The sequence below is a fragment of the Ctenopharyngodon idella genome, chromosome 15 (assembly GCF_019924925.1).
Source record: "Ctenopharyngodon idella isolate HZGC_01 chromosome 15, HZGC01, whole genome shotgun sequence".
NCBI classification, from domain to species: Eukaryota; Metazoa; Chordata; class Actinopteri; order Cypriniformes; family Xenocyprididae; genus Ctenopharyngodon; species Ctenopharyngodon idella.
Window position 1 is genome coordinate 5,920,985 of NC_067234.1, and position 17,634 is coordinate 5,938,618.

General features: G+C 41.1%; 1 protein-coding gene across 15 annotated transcripts in view; it reads right to left on the reverse strand.

The window, feature by feature from the left end:
* The window catches only part of LOC127496079 (protein NLRC5-like), an 87,177-nt gene that overhangs the window by 47,547 nt on the left and 21,996 nt on the right, over positions 1–17,634 (reverse strand). For 13 of the 15 annotated variants that reach the window (XR_007925238.1, XR_007925237.1, XR_007925235.1 and 10 more), the window contains exons 17-18: positions 5,181–5,594; positions 1,321–1,779 (exon numbers count right to left, since the gene is read on the reverse strand). Coding sequence is in view for 9 of the 15 variants with exons in the window: in XM_051863691.1 (XP_051719651.1) it covers positions 1,321–1,779; positions 5,181–5,594 (873 nt within the window). In the remaining 6 variants the exon portion in view is untranslated. Of the gene's footprint in view, positions 1–1,320; positions 1,780–5,180; positions 5,595–17,634 lie in introns of those variants that run through there. The other 2 variants (XR_007925239.1, XM_051863692.1) reach the window with 2 other exon arrangements.

Sequence of the window (17,634 nt, forward strand, 5' to 3'; positions counted from 1 at the left end):
AACCCACTGTGGCTCGATTATAACTGCACATGTAAACATACTGTGAGCTGGATGAAGCTGCTACAACAGAAATATGAATCACTCTCTACACTGTAAAAACAAACTGACTGAATGAGGGTGAGAGCAGGATTTCAACAACAGATTTACTTACAAGTACAACACTACTACTATTGACAAAACCCCATGTCAGTATAGTGTTTTTTGTGATGATATGCAATTAAATTCCGGTTCATGTTCACATACATGCGGTGCGTTCCAAACGGGATATATTGCCCTCCGAAGGGCACTTCGGAGTGAAAACAATCATGGCTGCCATATTGAAGGGTCATTCCAAACCGAAGTGCTCAAAACTGGAGACTTCAAAGGGCCCTACGGAATGAAGGATTTCGAAGGGTACAACTGATGGACACTTCGGGCCCCCATGATCCTTTGCACAGGGAAGTTGTTTGACGTTACAGAATGGGTACAGGAGGCTTGGAGTTTGATTTTACCTATAAATGTATGAATAGTATTTTTCTATACTACTGTAATATTTATACGAGTTAGATTTGGTACATTATTATGGTCAAAACGACAATGTACTTCAACAAAAATATTTTACAGCTATCTTTATCAGTCCATTCAAATGTTTCAAATACATAAAAACAATATGCATTATATTTAAAAGACCGGCAGTAGCTTATAATGTTACTACACTAAATGAATGCGTATTAATACAAAGAGTACACCAGGGAGATAAAGATGAAGGCACCTCCTTGATTATCTCATTATGATGACGCAGAAGTGCGTTCCAAAAAAATAGTTTTTATGACCCCTACACCCTTCATCCCTTCGAAGCTCTCACTCAGGAGGGTAAACCCTTTGAAGGGATTAGGGCAAAGGAATGAGCCCTTCCGAATGGAACGCAGGGATGATGTTTTATTAACAAAGTTCAGGAGGAGCAGGTTCAGATAATTAACCTAATTAGCACAAGTGGAGAGCATTCAGTTAATCAACTCAACCAACGACAAGAGGTATATATACTGCAGACTTACCTTTGTTTATTTGACAGTTTATAAGCATCCCTCCTCCACCCCATCTCCTCACTTCCACTTCTAGTTCTATCTGTTCTTACCACAACCGGGGGAGTACTCTGGGTTCAGGCCAAAATTCCGACAGCATGCCAAATACGCATAACTTACTCTATTTAACTATATATAAATGTGAACTTGTGAAATATTGTTTAATACATATTTAAGTTAATTACATCACATTAATTCTATTGTGAGCACTAAGTACAATAAAACAAACATGGTGGTCATTTTCCCACCAGGGTCTCACCTGAGCTGTGAGATGTAGGGCAGACACTGGAGGAATCCCCTCACTTCACTCTCTTCATCTGTCCAGTCTATCAGCTCTACTGGTTTCTTCTCTGTTTGGAGTTTCAGCACTTCTAGGAGGATGGAGCTCTTTCTCTCTGAGAGCTTTATTCTCCAGACTGCAGGAGATGACTGATAAATTGTCTGTAATGCTGGAAGGACACTCCTGCCTGTTTGAGTCTCATAGTCCTTCACATGTGAACACAAATCCAGCAGAAAATCACAGTGATCATTCTGACACTTATAATAAAGCCAATCATTGTTATAACAAAGAAATGATCTGTAGCTGCACACAGATGCTAACAGCTCAATGAAATTCTCTTCTGTAGTTGTAACACACTTTGAAGCTGCAACAGTTAGATTCAGCAGAAACTGGGCAGCGGATTTTCTCCTCTCAAAGCTGAAATCATATTCATGAATTCTGTGGAGAGACAAAATGATCAGGTTAATGTCTAGAGCTGGATAATATAAAATAACCTTTGTGACCCATAATATAAATGAGCAGAGTTTTCCCAACTACTGTTTGTTAGGACTGGATGAAGAATGTTTATCTTTCTTGTAAATAAAGTCATAAGACAAATAAGTATTTCAAGTTTTTCTTATGTCTTTGGTTTCTAAAAATTAATCTGACTTTAATAAAAATATCAAATTATTTAATGGGTTGAATTTAAGACACTCCTATAAAATTATCTAAGTTATTGATTCAGGAGATATTAAGGTAAAACTGTCAGACAGTTTCTGCACTGTGTTTGTGTGCTGACAATCAGGAGAGTAAACACCTGGTTTCACAGACAGGGTTTAGATTAAGCCAGGATTAGACCTTAGTTCAATTAAGTTTTTTTCTTACCAGTGCGAAAGAGACTAAAAATACTCTGGCAATTTTGGATGTACAAATAAGAGTTATATATTATTAAAACTGTGGAATGTCTTCTTTTATTTGTGTACACACAGTAAAAACAAAAAGTTGTGCTTTTTGCAAAAAAAAAGAAAACTAACATGATGCGTGTTGTCGTCTCTCTCTGAATGAAGTCCATTCTGATAGTCCTCAGAAAATGAACTGTAACTTAGTGAATACTCATCACACAAACATGAGACATATGTCTAAAGAAACATTGAAATGTCACGTTTTAAAGCATGTAAGTCAAATCGAAAACTAATATTCTCGGTTTATGTAATCTGTTTGAAAAGAGAGAGATGCCAGTCGTTTGCGACTCACCTCATTATCCACTAACGCGGCGACGCCCACGGAGCGCGCGTTCTATTCAAACACAAATTCTGAGGCGATACATGCAACAGAGAGTGAACGCCCGTGTCAGATTCATGTACATCATTTTGAGATGCGGTGAGGAATAATTCTAGAATAATTCTAGAGGAATAATTCTAGAAGAATTTACCTCAGAGGAAGAGCACTTTCAATTTTATTTCGATCGAGGATCAACTTGATCAAGTTGATGAATGTGAATGGTAAGTTTTATTCTTAAGTTCTTTATTCTAATCGCGATATAGTGTCTGTGAATATTACATGGCAAATAGACCGTTTAAATATGAACTCTGCATGTTCTGTGTGTCTCTGTATGAATGGCGCAGATGCCTGTTTTGTTTACTACATATACATATTGGCTATACACATATTGGCTATTCCTAAATTATATTGCTATACTGAGATGAGTGAAATCGACTAAAATACGTAATAAATACTGAAATAAAATGTGTTAGCAAACTTATTAAACTGCACATTAACATTTAGGCTCTACAATATAACAAATATAATACATAATGTCATAGAGGTAAAATGAATGTTTAGACGATTTCTTTGGCCTGTTTTTAACAGATTATGAAGTGTTTACTGTGAAATAGTCTAGTGCCATATCAATGAAGCTTTTGTTCACAATGAATAATTAAAATTCAGCTTTGCATCACAGAAATACATTATATTTTAAAGTATATTAAAATGGAAAACCATTATTTTAAATGGTAACAATATTTCACAGTATTGCTGTTTTCTTCTGTATTTTTGATCAAATAAATGCAGGCTTGATAAGCATGAGACTTCTTTCAAAAACATTAAAAATAGTAATATGTGTCCAATCTTTTGACCGGTACTGTAATTTAAAATATTACAGACCTATACAACATTTTCTTCACATGATGTACAATAATACGTGCATGCATAAGATCACAAAAATCATGTTTTCTGTTAAGAGTGGACATTATATTAACGTTAATACAATAACTGATACGACCCTGTTATCAGCATGCTCACAGGTGTTTTTTTTTTCGGTTATCTCACAGATTTGAGAATCATAGTGACCAGATATTGGCACACAGACTGCATATATGATACTGAGATCACTGACTGGAAACAGGAAAGTTTTGCCAGGTATGTGATGTTCACGTAGGCCATGTGTCCACCAAACTGTTTTTAGACAGCTGAAAACGCTAGACGCTCTGCTTAAAACACCTATCTGTGAGCGCTTGAGAGCGCTTCGGCAGCGCAACTTTTTTTTTCAGTTGAGACGCTTTGTTGCTATGATACGGAATATCCGTGGCCCTCTTACTTATAACTGATTTTGCAGGTAATTTGTTTCAGACTTAAAATGTTGACGCAATGTAGAGTACTTGCTATGTATATTTGTTGACCAGCAATATTAATTTCTCATCCATTTTGTTTCGTTCTCTGCTTGTTGATGTCGTTGTACAGCAAGAATGTTGTGACAGTTGGTCAGTGTTGTATTTGTCCCACTCCTCCTCCACTCTGATTGGATGGCTGAATAAAAAGTGACAGTGATGAGCGCAGTGTTTTACTCAAAGTTGAACGTTCTTCAACTCGAGGTGACCGGTAAAAAACGTCGAGCTCTCAGCGCTTGAGCGTGAAAAAGACGCTCAGCGCCTCGTTATGCTCCTGGCATTTAAAAAACACGGCGCTTCCATTGAAAACAATTGGAAAAGTACGCTAGTAGCTGGAAAAAACACTTGGGTGGACACACGGCCTTATACCTTTGAACAGGATTTTTTTCCTGGTATAACTGTGTAGTCAAAATGTGTATTTGACTCACATTTATATAGTTAACTATATTCTAAATAAACTACAAACAAAAAAAATGGTGAATCACAGGTGTGAATCACAGCATTATTCATGAAGATTCATGCCTCTTCACATATGGGCTTCCTAAACAAAAAGTGTCTTAGAAATTTAAAATCAATACCTTGTTTTATGCGTCAGAGTAGGCAGGATAATTTTTACATCATTGTGAAGCAAAAACTTTAGACTAAAATATACAGTTCCCAAAAGTCTTGTGAAAAAATGTTTTTTGAGGCCTTATTTCAGTGACACAGGAACAAAAACACACATAAACGTAATTCTCTCAAAAATACAATCATGTACATACTTGTTGCTCACATATTATTGTAGCCTTGTTTGTGCTGAATACAGTGTAATGACACTTTTTCATTAATATGTTTATAAGCAACTGAAAAAAGCAAAAATGTCAGGGCATGTCAAAACTACACCATGACCTCAAATCAGCCTCAGACCCCAGAGTCAGCTGCTTGAGTCAAAACAATGTCCCTGACATATTTTAAGATGTGTCAGTGCAAGTTGCTTTCAGTTAAAACAGCTCAGCCATTCATTTCAGTCTGGGACTACACTTAACCCTTGTCTGTGAAACTGGGGGTTAATCTACAGCTCCATTTAAGTCAAGTGCTGTTGTGTCCTGTGTTACGTCACATCAGTGTGTGCTGGAAATAGATGAACAATCACATTCTACACAGAACAAACAATGACCACAGGGAAACAGGAAACACAAACACAGAGACTCTCACTTGAGCTGTGAAATGTAGGGCAGACACTGGAGGAATCCCCTCACTTCACTCTCTTCATCTGACCAGTTTATCAGCTTTACTGGTTTCTTCTCTGTTTGGAGTTTCAGCACTTCTAGGAGGATGGAGCTCTTTCTTACTGAGAGCTTTATGATCCAGACTGCAGGAGCTGACTGATAAATTGGCTGTAATGCTGGAAGGACACTCCTGCCTGTTTGAGTCTCATAGTCCTTCACATGTGAACACAGATCCAGCAGGAAATCACATCTCTCATAATTTACAGATGACAGCAGTTTCTTCACTGTTTCTTCTACTGTCTCTTTCTGGTGGAGAGCAGCTTGCAGACACAAATCCAGTATGAATAATCTCTTTCTTTTCTCCCATGATTTAGCTGTTTTATTCTGTGGCACAACAAATCTAAAGAAAGAGTGAACAAGATTCAGTTAGAGATGGTGAAAGATAAAGATTCTTGAAATTAATCAAACAGTTTGTCAGATAATAAAAGGTCAGTGTAACTGAACAGTGAAAAGTGATGAACAGATGTTTTTATAATTATCCTTAGGCCCTGTCCACACGAACGTGGGTATTTTCAAAACCACAGCTTTTTCTATGTGGTTTGGTCGTTGGTTCACACGCAAATGCAGTAACCAGTACATGAAACCGAACTTTTTTGAAAACTCCGGCCAGGGTGAAGATTTTTAGAAACTACAGTTACAGCGTTGTCGTGTAGATGGTGAAACCGGAGATTTTGGCCAGTGACATTGTGTGCGCGCTGTTATCTCCTTTGTTTGAAGTCAGATTCTGTCTCCTTTGTTTGCGTGAGGCAAGTTTGTGCAATAGAGGACATAGCCAAAATATTGCTGCTAATAACTGTGCTAACAGGGCTTTTAACATATACATGCACAGTTCTCCCATTATATTGCGGAACAGAGGCGTCAGAATGCAATACTATGTCAGGACATTCTAAAACGCTTAACGTGAAAAAGCTTAACATGGCTTCATTTACAGTGTTATTAACAAACCAAACTTAGTAAACACCTTAGAATACTATGTACAGATAAGCAGATGAGCCCATAATATGAACGCAATACGTTTAATTACACGTTAAGCATTTTCCTCCCATAAAAAAAAACGCTTAACGTGACATTAAAGTGACATTAAAAGACCAAACTCAGTAAACACTATACTAAGAAAAATTGGTTTTGTGCAAAATTTGATCTTTTAATATCACATAGTAGGCTACATTAAGCAACGTTAAGCGTTTTATTTATAACGGTTTTCTATGGGAGGAAAACACTTAACGTGTAATTAAACAAATTGCGTTCATATTCTGGGCTCACTGCTGTACATAGTATGGTTTATTAGTATGATGTTTACTGAATTTGGTCTTTTAATATCACTGTCTTAGTACATTAAGCCATGTTAAGCGTTTTTCACGTTAAAGGTGCAATATGTAAGATTTTTGCAGTAAAATATCCAAAAACCACTAGGCCAGTGTTATACATTTTGTTCACTTGAGTACTTACAATATCCCAAATGTTTCCAACTATTTGTAAATCGTGAGAAAATTGCAATTATAACCAAGGCTCCGGGTACGTGTGAGGAGTCGCCTGTCAATTGCGTCATATCCGCGTCACCCTTGGTTTCCGGTTTTATTTTGTAAAAACCATGGAAACACCAAAGACGCTTTAATATATTACATGTTTTAATAGGCAAGGGAACAACTGTTTGGTTACGTTTATAGACAGAAAACTAATTGTTGTTATATAGCTCAACACGTTTAGTCTTATTGTCTAAATCTATTTTTCTTGATTTTTTGCGAGTACTATGCTTACCATGCCTCAGAGAAAAACACTATTTTGTCAAGTTGCTAACATAGCATAATCAGATGCAGCTTTATTTTTAGTAACAGTAATACAGAATTTTCTCCATCATACAATACATTTTAAAATTAATTGCATGCCATTTATCAACACAAGCCATCCAGCATTTAATATGATATTCTAAAATAGATCTATCTTACTGCAGTGTGTCTCAAACAAGTGTCTCACATCAGCCACTGAGCGAATGCACAGAGTAACGTTATAACATTTTCAACACACTCAAATGTATCTAATATGATAAACAGAGCTGCGTTACCTCATACTCATGACCGGAAAAGCATAATAAAAGTTCCGCTGCTCGTGAGGCGTGTGATTCCGCACTCAAACTTGTCATCATCAAGCTATGCCTTTGTTTTGAATAGGCCTCTAGCGACCTCTATCGGACAGAAATTTTACATATTGCACCTTTAAGCGTTTTAAAAATGTCCCAGTCACGGCTTATGTCAATGTTTTTTTTTTTCCTTTGAATATGTCACATTGTATTGTTCTGGTTTATGAAATTAATAATAATAATAATAAAATGACAATGTTATAGCCTACCAAAACCTAATAAACTTTTTTCCAGGCTTCTGATTGGCCAACATGGCTTTTGACTGCTCTTCATAGAGTGTTTTTGCGTTTTCATGTGGATGGAGATTTTTTTAAAACCGTGCTTGTGTGGATGCAATTTTTTTTTAAAAAACGAAGGAGGAAAAACTCTGTTTATAAAAATACTCGTGTACGTGTGGACTAGGCCTTAGTTTTCAGTTTTTTTTTTAATCAAAAATTATACGGGCAAGTGGAAACACACTAGTTGAAATCAATAAAAAGAAAACAAAAAAAGAAGGTATAACTGCGAATAAACTGAAACAATGAAAAAAATATATAGCTAGTAATTTAAATAATTTCCAGAAACCACAATTTTTTCCCCAGATACCTAGAAACCCAAATATAGTCATGTATCAGCTGTCAGTCTCACTGTGTGGAAGAAAACATTATGAACTCAGTTACTCAGAACCGCTGATCACAAACAGATGTGAAGAGGTGCACTTGCCAGCTCCTGTTGTTAGTCACCACAACACAAGACCAACACGTTTCAGAAGTGGTATTGCCTAGCTGAGACTTCTTGGTCTAAATCATACAAAACGAAAATGAAAAGATCTGATTGGGGGTTTAAATCCCTGAAATCTGGCAACCGTAAGCATGAAAGCTCGTAAGAACAGTCTGTAATGTTTTGTCTCTTCCTTTATCCGACAAAAAGTGATTTTGGTCAAGTTTTTGGCCACATTTCAGTCTCGTCTTTTTCGTCATCGATATTGCATGTGTTGATATAGTCACAGTTATCGTTTAATGATGTTGGTGTCATCTCTCATTGTCTTGTCTTAGTCATGGAAAAAAAGGTTGTCAACAAACATTTTTCATCATGGTTTTCGTTAATGAAATTAACACTGGTCCAAAGAGGTGGAGCTGGACATCATTTGACTCTGCAGTGAGCACCACTTGAAGATAATTGCTGCTTGCTATATTTAGGGGTTCAAGCACAAAGTGCTGAAAGAGCCTAGAGACATGAAACCTGGCCAGATGGTAGGTCTCCATTTTGAAAGAAAACGGCCACCAGGTGACGTTATCGTGTTTTAGAACCTATATATCATGCAACGTCACACATTCACACAATATTAATATATGTCATATCTCCTCAATAATATCTCCTCATTCTGAATGACTTTGCTTCAAAAACCTTTTGCACTTGAACTTACGTTGAACTCATGATGTATGAGGTGAATGCATCATTAATATTCTAAATCTAAAGCTGTATTTTCAGCATAATTACTCTAGTCTTCAGTGTCACATGATCCTTCAGAAATCATTCTAATATGCTGATTTGATGCTCAAGAAACATTTCTGATTATTATCAATGTTGAAAACAGTTGTGACTACCATTCATGTGTAAACCATGATAGGCCTATATTTTGTTCAGAATTATTTGATGAACACAGTTAAAAGAACAGCATTTATATGAAATAGATTTTTTGTAACAATGTAAAAGCCTTTACTGTCACTTTTGATCATAGGTGTAATTTGCAGATGGGACATCTCCCCACCACTTTTTGATCTCACGGCATGGTCCGCACGGATGTATCTAATACAAAATAAACATCTCTAGTTGATTAGCAATTTGTTTGTTTGTGTTAAATAATAGGCACTCTGGCGCCGGGATGTGTTGTTTTTTAAATCGTGTTGAGGGCTCGTTGCCGCTGTTATCAGTGGTGCAACAGTGTTCTCTTGGCGCTCGTGCACACTGCGCGGACTTCAGGCTGAATCCCAAATGGCACACTTCTATGCACTTTTGATCTTGTGGACTTACAATGGCTGCCATGTGCGCGTGTCCGTTAAGTTCACGAGACCGTAGAGTGTCCCATTCATTATTTTAGGTTTCAGAAGGGTGCTTGCGAGCGCCCCCTTTGCGCCCTCGATGTGCACTTCAGCTGAGCCCACAAGTCTGCAAGCTACACAGAGGACTTTACCCGGCAGTCAAAGCGGCATTACATCACGAAAGTGCAGACTCAGTGGAAGACTATGAGGGTTTTGTCACAGACACGCCAGGCTCTACACTCTCACAGACACAGTCACTCACTCAGTCACTGTCCGGTCTCCTTTTGCAATGTACGCTGGTCCTGGAGATGCAACCGCACCTGTACCCCAACGACCGCGCTAAGATCGCATTTATAATCTCTCAGCTAGAGGGCAAGGATCTTCACTGGGCTGAACCACTGTGGTCACAAAAGAACCCCATCACACAGTCTCTCTCCAGTTTCATCGCTCACTTCAAGGAAGTTTTTGGAAGGCCTGCCTGGGATTCCTTGATCGGTGAGCAATTATATCAGCTCAAACAAGGTTCAATGTCCGTTAATGATTATGCGCTCCAGTTCAGAACCCTCGCTGCCTCTAGCGGATGGAACGAGCAAGCCCTCATTACCACATATAGTCAAGGGCTGGATCCACGCGTGCGGTTGCATCTCGCTGCATACGAGGATTCCATCGGGCTCGAACGGTTTATCCAACTCTCCATCCGCTTCGCCACTCGTATGCAGTCGTGTCTTGAAGAACACCAGGGCCAGCCGTTGTTCCCATCGTCACTCCGCCGACCAGAATCCGTCAGCTCCCCAGAACCAGCCAATGAACCCATGCAAGTGGAGAATACTGATCTGTCTTCGGCTGAGCGGCAGAGGCAGCTGACCCAGAATTTGTGTTTATACTGCGGATTATCTGAGCATTACATCTCCGAATGCTCCACTCGCCCAGCTCGTCCCATGGTGAGTGTCATCATTCCTTCTCTCAATAAGATGAAACCACTCACCACTGTTGTAAACCTTACTGATGCCGGTTTGTCTCTTCCAGTTAGTGCCCTCCTCGACTCTGGGTCAGCCGGCAACTTCATCTCTGGCGCACTCTGCCGCCAGCTCCGCCTCAAGACAACAGCCACGCTGTCGACTTACGAGATCCACTCAGTAACTGGGAAACCCCTCAGCCGAAGACAAGTTCGTCTCAGTGCTGGACCCATCCAACTTCAAGTCGGCATCCTACACGTTGAACAACTCCATCTGCTGGTTCTGGAGGAATCCACCTCTGACGTAATTTTAGGGTGCCAGTCTTTGGAGCAGCATAATCCTGTCATCTCCTGGAGAACTGTTGCGTCCACGAGCAATGTTACTCCCACTTCAGTGATGTCTTCTGCCCCAAGAAAGCCTCCACGCTGGCTCCACACCGGCCATGGGACTGTGCCATCGATCTGCTGCCAGGTGAGCCAGTGCCCAAGGGGAAAATTTACTCACTTTCCATCCTGGAGGAGAAGGCCATGGAGGAATACATACAAGAGGCTCTGTCACAAGGCTACATCCGCCCATCTACTTCCCCTGCTGCTTCCAGCTTTTTCTTCGTGGCTAAGAAGGACGGAGGCTTGTGGCCCTGCATTGATTACAGAGCACTAAACAAGATTACCGTAAAGTTCCATTACCTGCTTCCTCTCGTCCCATCCGCGCTCTAACATCTCCGGGGTGCCACTGTGTTCACCAAGTTGGACCTCCGCAGCGCGTACAACCTCATCCGGATACGTGAGGGGGATGAGTGGAAGACCGCATTTGTGACCCCTACTGGCCACTATGAGTACTTGGTCATGCCGTATGGATTGGTCAACGCCCCCTCCGTATTCCAGGATTTCATCCATGAGGTGCTCCGGGAGTTCCACCACAAGTCAGTCCTGGTCTACATCGACGATATCCTGGTTTACTCCCGGAGCATGGCCAACCATCGCCGCCACGTTGCGGAGGTCCTGCAACGCCTGAGGGAATTCCACCTGTACCTCAAAGCAGAGAAATCACCTTCCACCAGCCCTCAGTGCAGTTCCTTGGGTACTACATCGATCGCAGTGGCATCCGGATGGACGAGAGGAAGGTCTCTGCTATCAAGGACTGGCCCATTCCCACCACCATAAAAGAACTCCAAAAATTCCTAGGATTCACCAATTTCTACCGACGCTTCATTCAAAGTTACAGTACCATCTCCACTCCACTCACCAACCTCCTGCGCAGTAAGCCCAAGTCTCTGTCCTGGAACCCAGCAGCCACCCAAGCCTTCAAGACCCTGAAGAAAACTTTCACCACCGCTCCCCTCCTGGTACATCTGGAACCCGAGAAACCCTTCGTCGTGGAGGTCGACACCTCGACTACCGGAGTGGGAGCGGTATTGTCACAGCAGCAGGGGAATCCAAGTAGACTCCACCCATGCGCCTTCTTCTCCCGCAAACTCAACCAGGCGGAGATCAACTATGACATCGGTAACAGGGAGCTTTTTGCCATCAAGCTTGCCCTTGAGGAGTGGAGGCATTGGCTCGAAGGAGCAAAACACCCGTTCATTGTGTTGACTGACCATAAAAACCTGGAGTATCTTCGAGACGCAAAACGACTTAACCCCCGCCAAGCACGATGCGCTCTGTTTTTCACCCGCTTCAACTTCTCCTTCTCATAGCGCCCAGGGTCAATGAATGTGAAAGCAGACGCCCTCTCGCGTATCCATGGTCCCGATGAGCCCTCAGAAACTCCCGAACCTATTCTACCTGAAAAGCTCTTCGTAAACCCCATCGTCTGGTCTGAGGAGACACTTCCCGAGTCCAATGCCTCCACCAACGCTCCGCCGGGTTGCCCCCCCTCATTCACGCATCTCACACGTCATTGGGCACTGGCCACCCGGGGGTCAATGAAACCCTCTCGCTGCTAAAAGAGCGCTTCTGGTGGCTGAACATGGCATCGGATGTCAGAAGGTACGTGCAGGGATGCAAGGAATGCGCCATCTCAAAGAGTCCCCGGCACCTTCCCTCCGGTAAACTCCAGCCTCTGCCCGTTCCCAACTGCCCTTGGTCACACCTAGGAGTGGATTTTATCACCAACCTCCCTGCCTCGGATAACTGTACCTGCATCCTAGTAATTGTTGACAGATTTTCCAAATCATGTCGTCTGATTCCCTTAAGGGGACTACCCACGGCCATGGAGACTGCTGAACTTATGTTTAACCATATCTTCAGATATTATGGAATTCCAGAGGACATCGTATCAGATAGAGGGCCCCAGTTTATCTCCAGGGTCTGGAAGGCCTTCTTCACCCTCCTAGGTGTGACTGTCAGCCTCTCCTCCGGCTATCACCCCCAAACGAACGAGCAGACGGAGCGGAAGATTCAAGAGATCGGCCTCTTCCTCCGTACCTTCTGCCACGGCCACCAGGACTCTTGGAACCAGTTCCTGGGTTGGGCCGAGTACGCCCAAAACTCCCTGCGACAGCCTACCACCGGACTCACCCCGTTCCAGTGCGTACTCAGCTACCAACCCCCACTGTTCCCCTGGTCAGGGGAGCCCTCGGACGTACCTGCGGTCAACTACTGGTACCGAGAGAGTGAGAGGGTCTGGGAGTCAGCGCACCATCAGCTCCAACGAGCCCTACGCAGGCGCAGGATGACAGCCAACCTTCGACGCTCCAACGCTCCCAACTACCAGCCGGGACAGAAGGTTTGGCTGTCCACAAGGGACATCAGGATGCGCCTGCCCTGTAGGAAACTAAGTCCCAGATTCATTGGCCCGTTCACCATCCTGCGGCAGATCAACCCCGTCACCTACCAGCTCCCACCTGAGTATAAAATTCACCCCACATTCCACGTCTCTTTGTTGAAGCCTCACCATCCTTCTGTTTCTGTTCCCACAGAGCCTGGCGCAGCCGAGGAACCACCCTTCCTATCATCGTGGATGATGGAGCTGCTTACCTGGTGAGAGAGATCTTGGACTCCTGGCGTCGTGGTGGCCTTCTTGAATACCTGGTGGACTGGGAGGGCTACGGCCCCGAGGAGCGCTCATGGGTCCCCAGGAATGATATATTTGACCCCAGCCTACTTGACACCTTCCATGCTACTCACCCAGAGAGACCAGCACCTGAGGGCCGTGGAGGGGGAGGTAATGTCACAGACACGCCAGGCTCTACACTCTCAAAGACACAGCGCACGTCATCACCAGAGTTTTAATCACTCACACATGCAGCCCATCAGCACCCTCATCAACAGCAGCACAAAAGACTCACGCTCTCACTCAGTCACTGTCCGGTCTCGTTTGCACAAGGTCTCACCTGCCTGCTTACTTCTAGGACTCCACCGAAGCTACTTACCTGTCACCTGTGTTCCCCTTCGACTCCTTGTTGTCTCCTCGTCTCCCGTGAGTTTGTCTGTGTCTGCTCCAAGCTCCAAGTCTGTCGTCCATCTGCCATTCCTGCTAAACCAAGACAAGTATCAGTTGTTCTACAATATCTGCCAACGTATAACCTGCCATTACTCACCTGCACTCTGTCACTCATCCTGGTTGTTCAAATAAACATCTGCACCTATATTCCTGTGTCGCTGTCCCCTTCTGTGTTGTAACAGGTTTAAGGTGCCATTTGGGACCGGGCCTCAATCTATTGATTAAGGCTGTTGCAGAGACTCTCTATTTGTTCCAGTGAAGTCACAAAACAAAATGCACACGCTCTGTGATCGATTGGTTCTGTCTTGTGTGTTCAGACAAGCAGGAGAAATAGTTCTTTCCTACACAATTTTTTGCTAAAATGGTTTATATTTCCACTTAGACACTTGATTTATGCACTGAATTTCATGCTAAATAAATAAATTACTGGTTAAAAAAACATTTTAGGATCGATATTTTTATGTGAGGATCGATCTTTTCGGGCCTGTTTACACCTGGTCACTTCATGCATTTTTACTGATCAGGTCAGGTATCTGATTTATCAAAATGATTGCATTTACACTTGGCCACATAAATGTGTCTCTGCAAAATGGATATAAATCCGATCTTCAATTCCCATGCTATATGCAGATTTAATTGAGTTCACGTCACCGAAAGCAACAAATATGAGCTGCATTTCAAAATCAAAGACCGCAGTAGGAGAGAGCGTGGTCACAGCACTGGTAAATTTATTTAGTCTCATTACTTTTAATGAAGATGATTGTGTGTTGAGCGTCTGCGACTAACTTTCAGTTTCATATGCAGCAGTTTGCACGTCAGCTTGCTGAAGAGATACTCAGCTGCCCATCTGTGGCAATGTGTGATGCAGTAGCACTGTCAAACCTGGCTATAACGTGTGAGAGCATGTTATAGGCTAAATAACATTTTTTTTTTTTAGCATTTTTGGGAGGAGTAAAATGTACATATGTGGTTTCAACAACCAGATGCATTTAGACTTGTTCAATTTTTACTGGAATGAATCCCAGACCACCTCCTGAAGTGGTTTGAGTGATCATCTCGAATGCGTTTCGGAGGGCACTTACACCTGGTCTTTTCATAATCGGATAGCTATCAGGTGTAAACAGGCCCTTAGATACAACATCAGTATCGAAAGTACTGATATTTCAGGATCGATCCGCCCACCCCTAATATAGACCAGTGGTCGGGAACCTATGGCTCGCGAGCCACATCTGGCTCATTGACAAAAATCACGTGGCTGGTCTTGAAATTGGTCCTGGAATTGACTGATCATTAGAGATCAGTCAATTCCTTTTTTGTAGAGCCTACCGAGGTTAATAAAAAGTTTATAATAATAAAATATTTCAAGTTGTACTGGCCAAAGTGCGTGTTCAGGGCTGTTCGCAAGTGTCACGACAGCAATCAATGACAAACCACTTACTTTTCTATGGTAACCTAGAGCTGCTGCACTCAGATTCATGCGGACATGCTGGCGAAAGAAAGATTTTTTGAACAGCAGCGAAAATTTAAAAGTATGTAAAATAGTAACTGGACCAAAACATATCCTTTTATTGAAACTGGTGCTCTGCTGTGCCAACTGAGATATTTTGAAACATACTTTCGATTTTGCCGCATAGTGTCCTATTACAGTTTTTTTCAATTGCTAACATACTTTTGTCCAATCTGTAGTCACATTTTCAAAACTCTAAACACATTTAGCAGAACATCCGTCTGTTGTGGCGATACCATTGACACAATTCATGTCGTTTTCACACAAAATGCAGTCAATTAACAAGTTTCTATAATGTTTAAATTTTCTTTTCACATAAGCTTACCCCATACCCATACCATACCTCCACTTTTGCAACAACAGCAGCTCAAAAATATTGAAAAAAATATATAAAACAAATACTGAAACAATTGATAAGCATTTTTAATTGGCAGATCACTGAAATATTGAGAAATAGCAGATTCCAATCTCAGTTGGAGGCATAGTCAGGTGTTGAAGTTCTTTCCATTACATGGACATACAGTAAAATAGGACTCTTTGAATTGGATTTGGATGTGTATGAAGAACAACAGCAGAGAGAAAAAATGTCTATGTGAGGGAGAGGAGTAGATGAAGGAGGAGAGAAGAAGTTGGATCAGGACAAGGGAGTAGAAGAGGTAGAGGAGAGGAGGAAGAATGTGTGCTGGACTGTGCATCTCTATGATTTTCCCCCTTACATATGTCAAACCTATGAAAGCTTATTTCTGCCATGAATAGAAAATAAAAAAGTGAATTGTTTATTTTTATCTCACAATTCTGACTTTTTTCTCTCAATTCCTGTAGTTTATATCTCACAATTCTGAGAAAAAAGTCAGAATTGTGAAATGTAAACTCACAATTTCAAAATAAAAAAATAAAAAATTGAATTGTGAGATAAAAAGTTACCTTTTATGCTTTTTTTATTTTGTGGCGGAAAAAAGCTTCAACAGTAACCAAAGGCCATGTATTTTGGATTTGTTGTTGATCAATGGCATCAATTTCATGTTTTCATTTCAGTAAAATCTTCATACTACAATGATTTCACTACAACGATTCCACTACCACTGTTCCATATATGCACAATAAGTGGTCTGCATAGGACACCTAGGGGACACCATACCACCCACTATGTGGGCACCATCAACACCACACACCCACCCTCAGAAAGAGATTTCAACGGAGGGGTCAACTGAAGTTCTTCATAGGGGATCCACTTGACCAGTAGCTGCCCTCAGCAATTCTGTTACTTTCTTCTTCTTTTTTTCTACTGTACATTCTTTAGAGTAAAGCCTCATTCACTTATGTTGCCAAGAATGCACACACTCAACACTCAACCAAAAATGTAGAATGTAAGCATTCTACTTTTACTGCACTAAAAGGAAACTGAATTTTAAAAACTATGGATTTCATATTTTCTGCAGGTAGAACTGAAACGTGACAGTAATACAGTTTCCGTAATGCCATCAACAGTATTTTGACAGTCATTGGCTTTGATTGACTATATGTTATTCATGTTGGATAGAAAACTAGTGCTAGTGTTTGACAGAACGACTCGATTTTGAATCAGGTTCGCTGTGTTTTGATAGAGTTAGTATGTGTTGAAAAAGGGTTTTAGCATTTTGAAATGTAGAGTTTGTATTTATTTAACGAAATACGGTTTTGGGCAGAAAATTAACTATTTGGCTAATTGTGTGATGTATGTGTGTTGCTGTGTTAAGAGTTTAGAAAAAGTACTTTGAGTATTGGTAAATGCTTGTTAGCAATTGTAAAAAACTGTAATGTATTGTACATCTGTATGATAATCCACACAGCTTTCAGTGGATGGGGCTGTTGGCGTTATTAATAAAGAAACATGAATGAATGAGAAAGAAAAGAGTGGGATGTGCTTGATATTAAAAAGAAAACTCAATAAAGCCGCAGAAGAGAACTGAATCCGCTACTGACAGGAAGTTTTTGTGCGCATGCTCCGAGCGGAATACGGACAAGCATTGTATTCGGTTGTGCGCCTAAACAGTGAAACTTGTTATTTATTGTTTGTTGCATATTTGTGTATTTTAGTTGTATTTGGACCTAATAAAGTTACTATTATTAAAACGTTATTGGAAAAAAAGCATGTTTTTTTTAATAATATTAGACTATATTATTTTTACTTTGCCTCTTTTGGAAAAATGCATTAATAAAAAATAAAAAATTGCCTCTTTGGTCAAAAAAGGTTCCTGACCATCTAGGCAGAGTTTAGCCCTAATTTACTCATTCTACTCAGTAAAATAAAAGGATAAGACAAATAAAATTAGAAA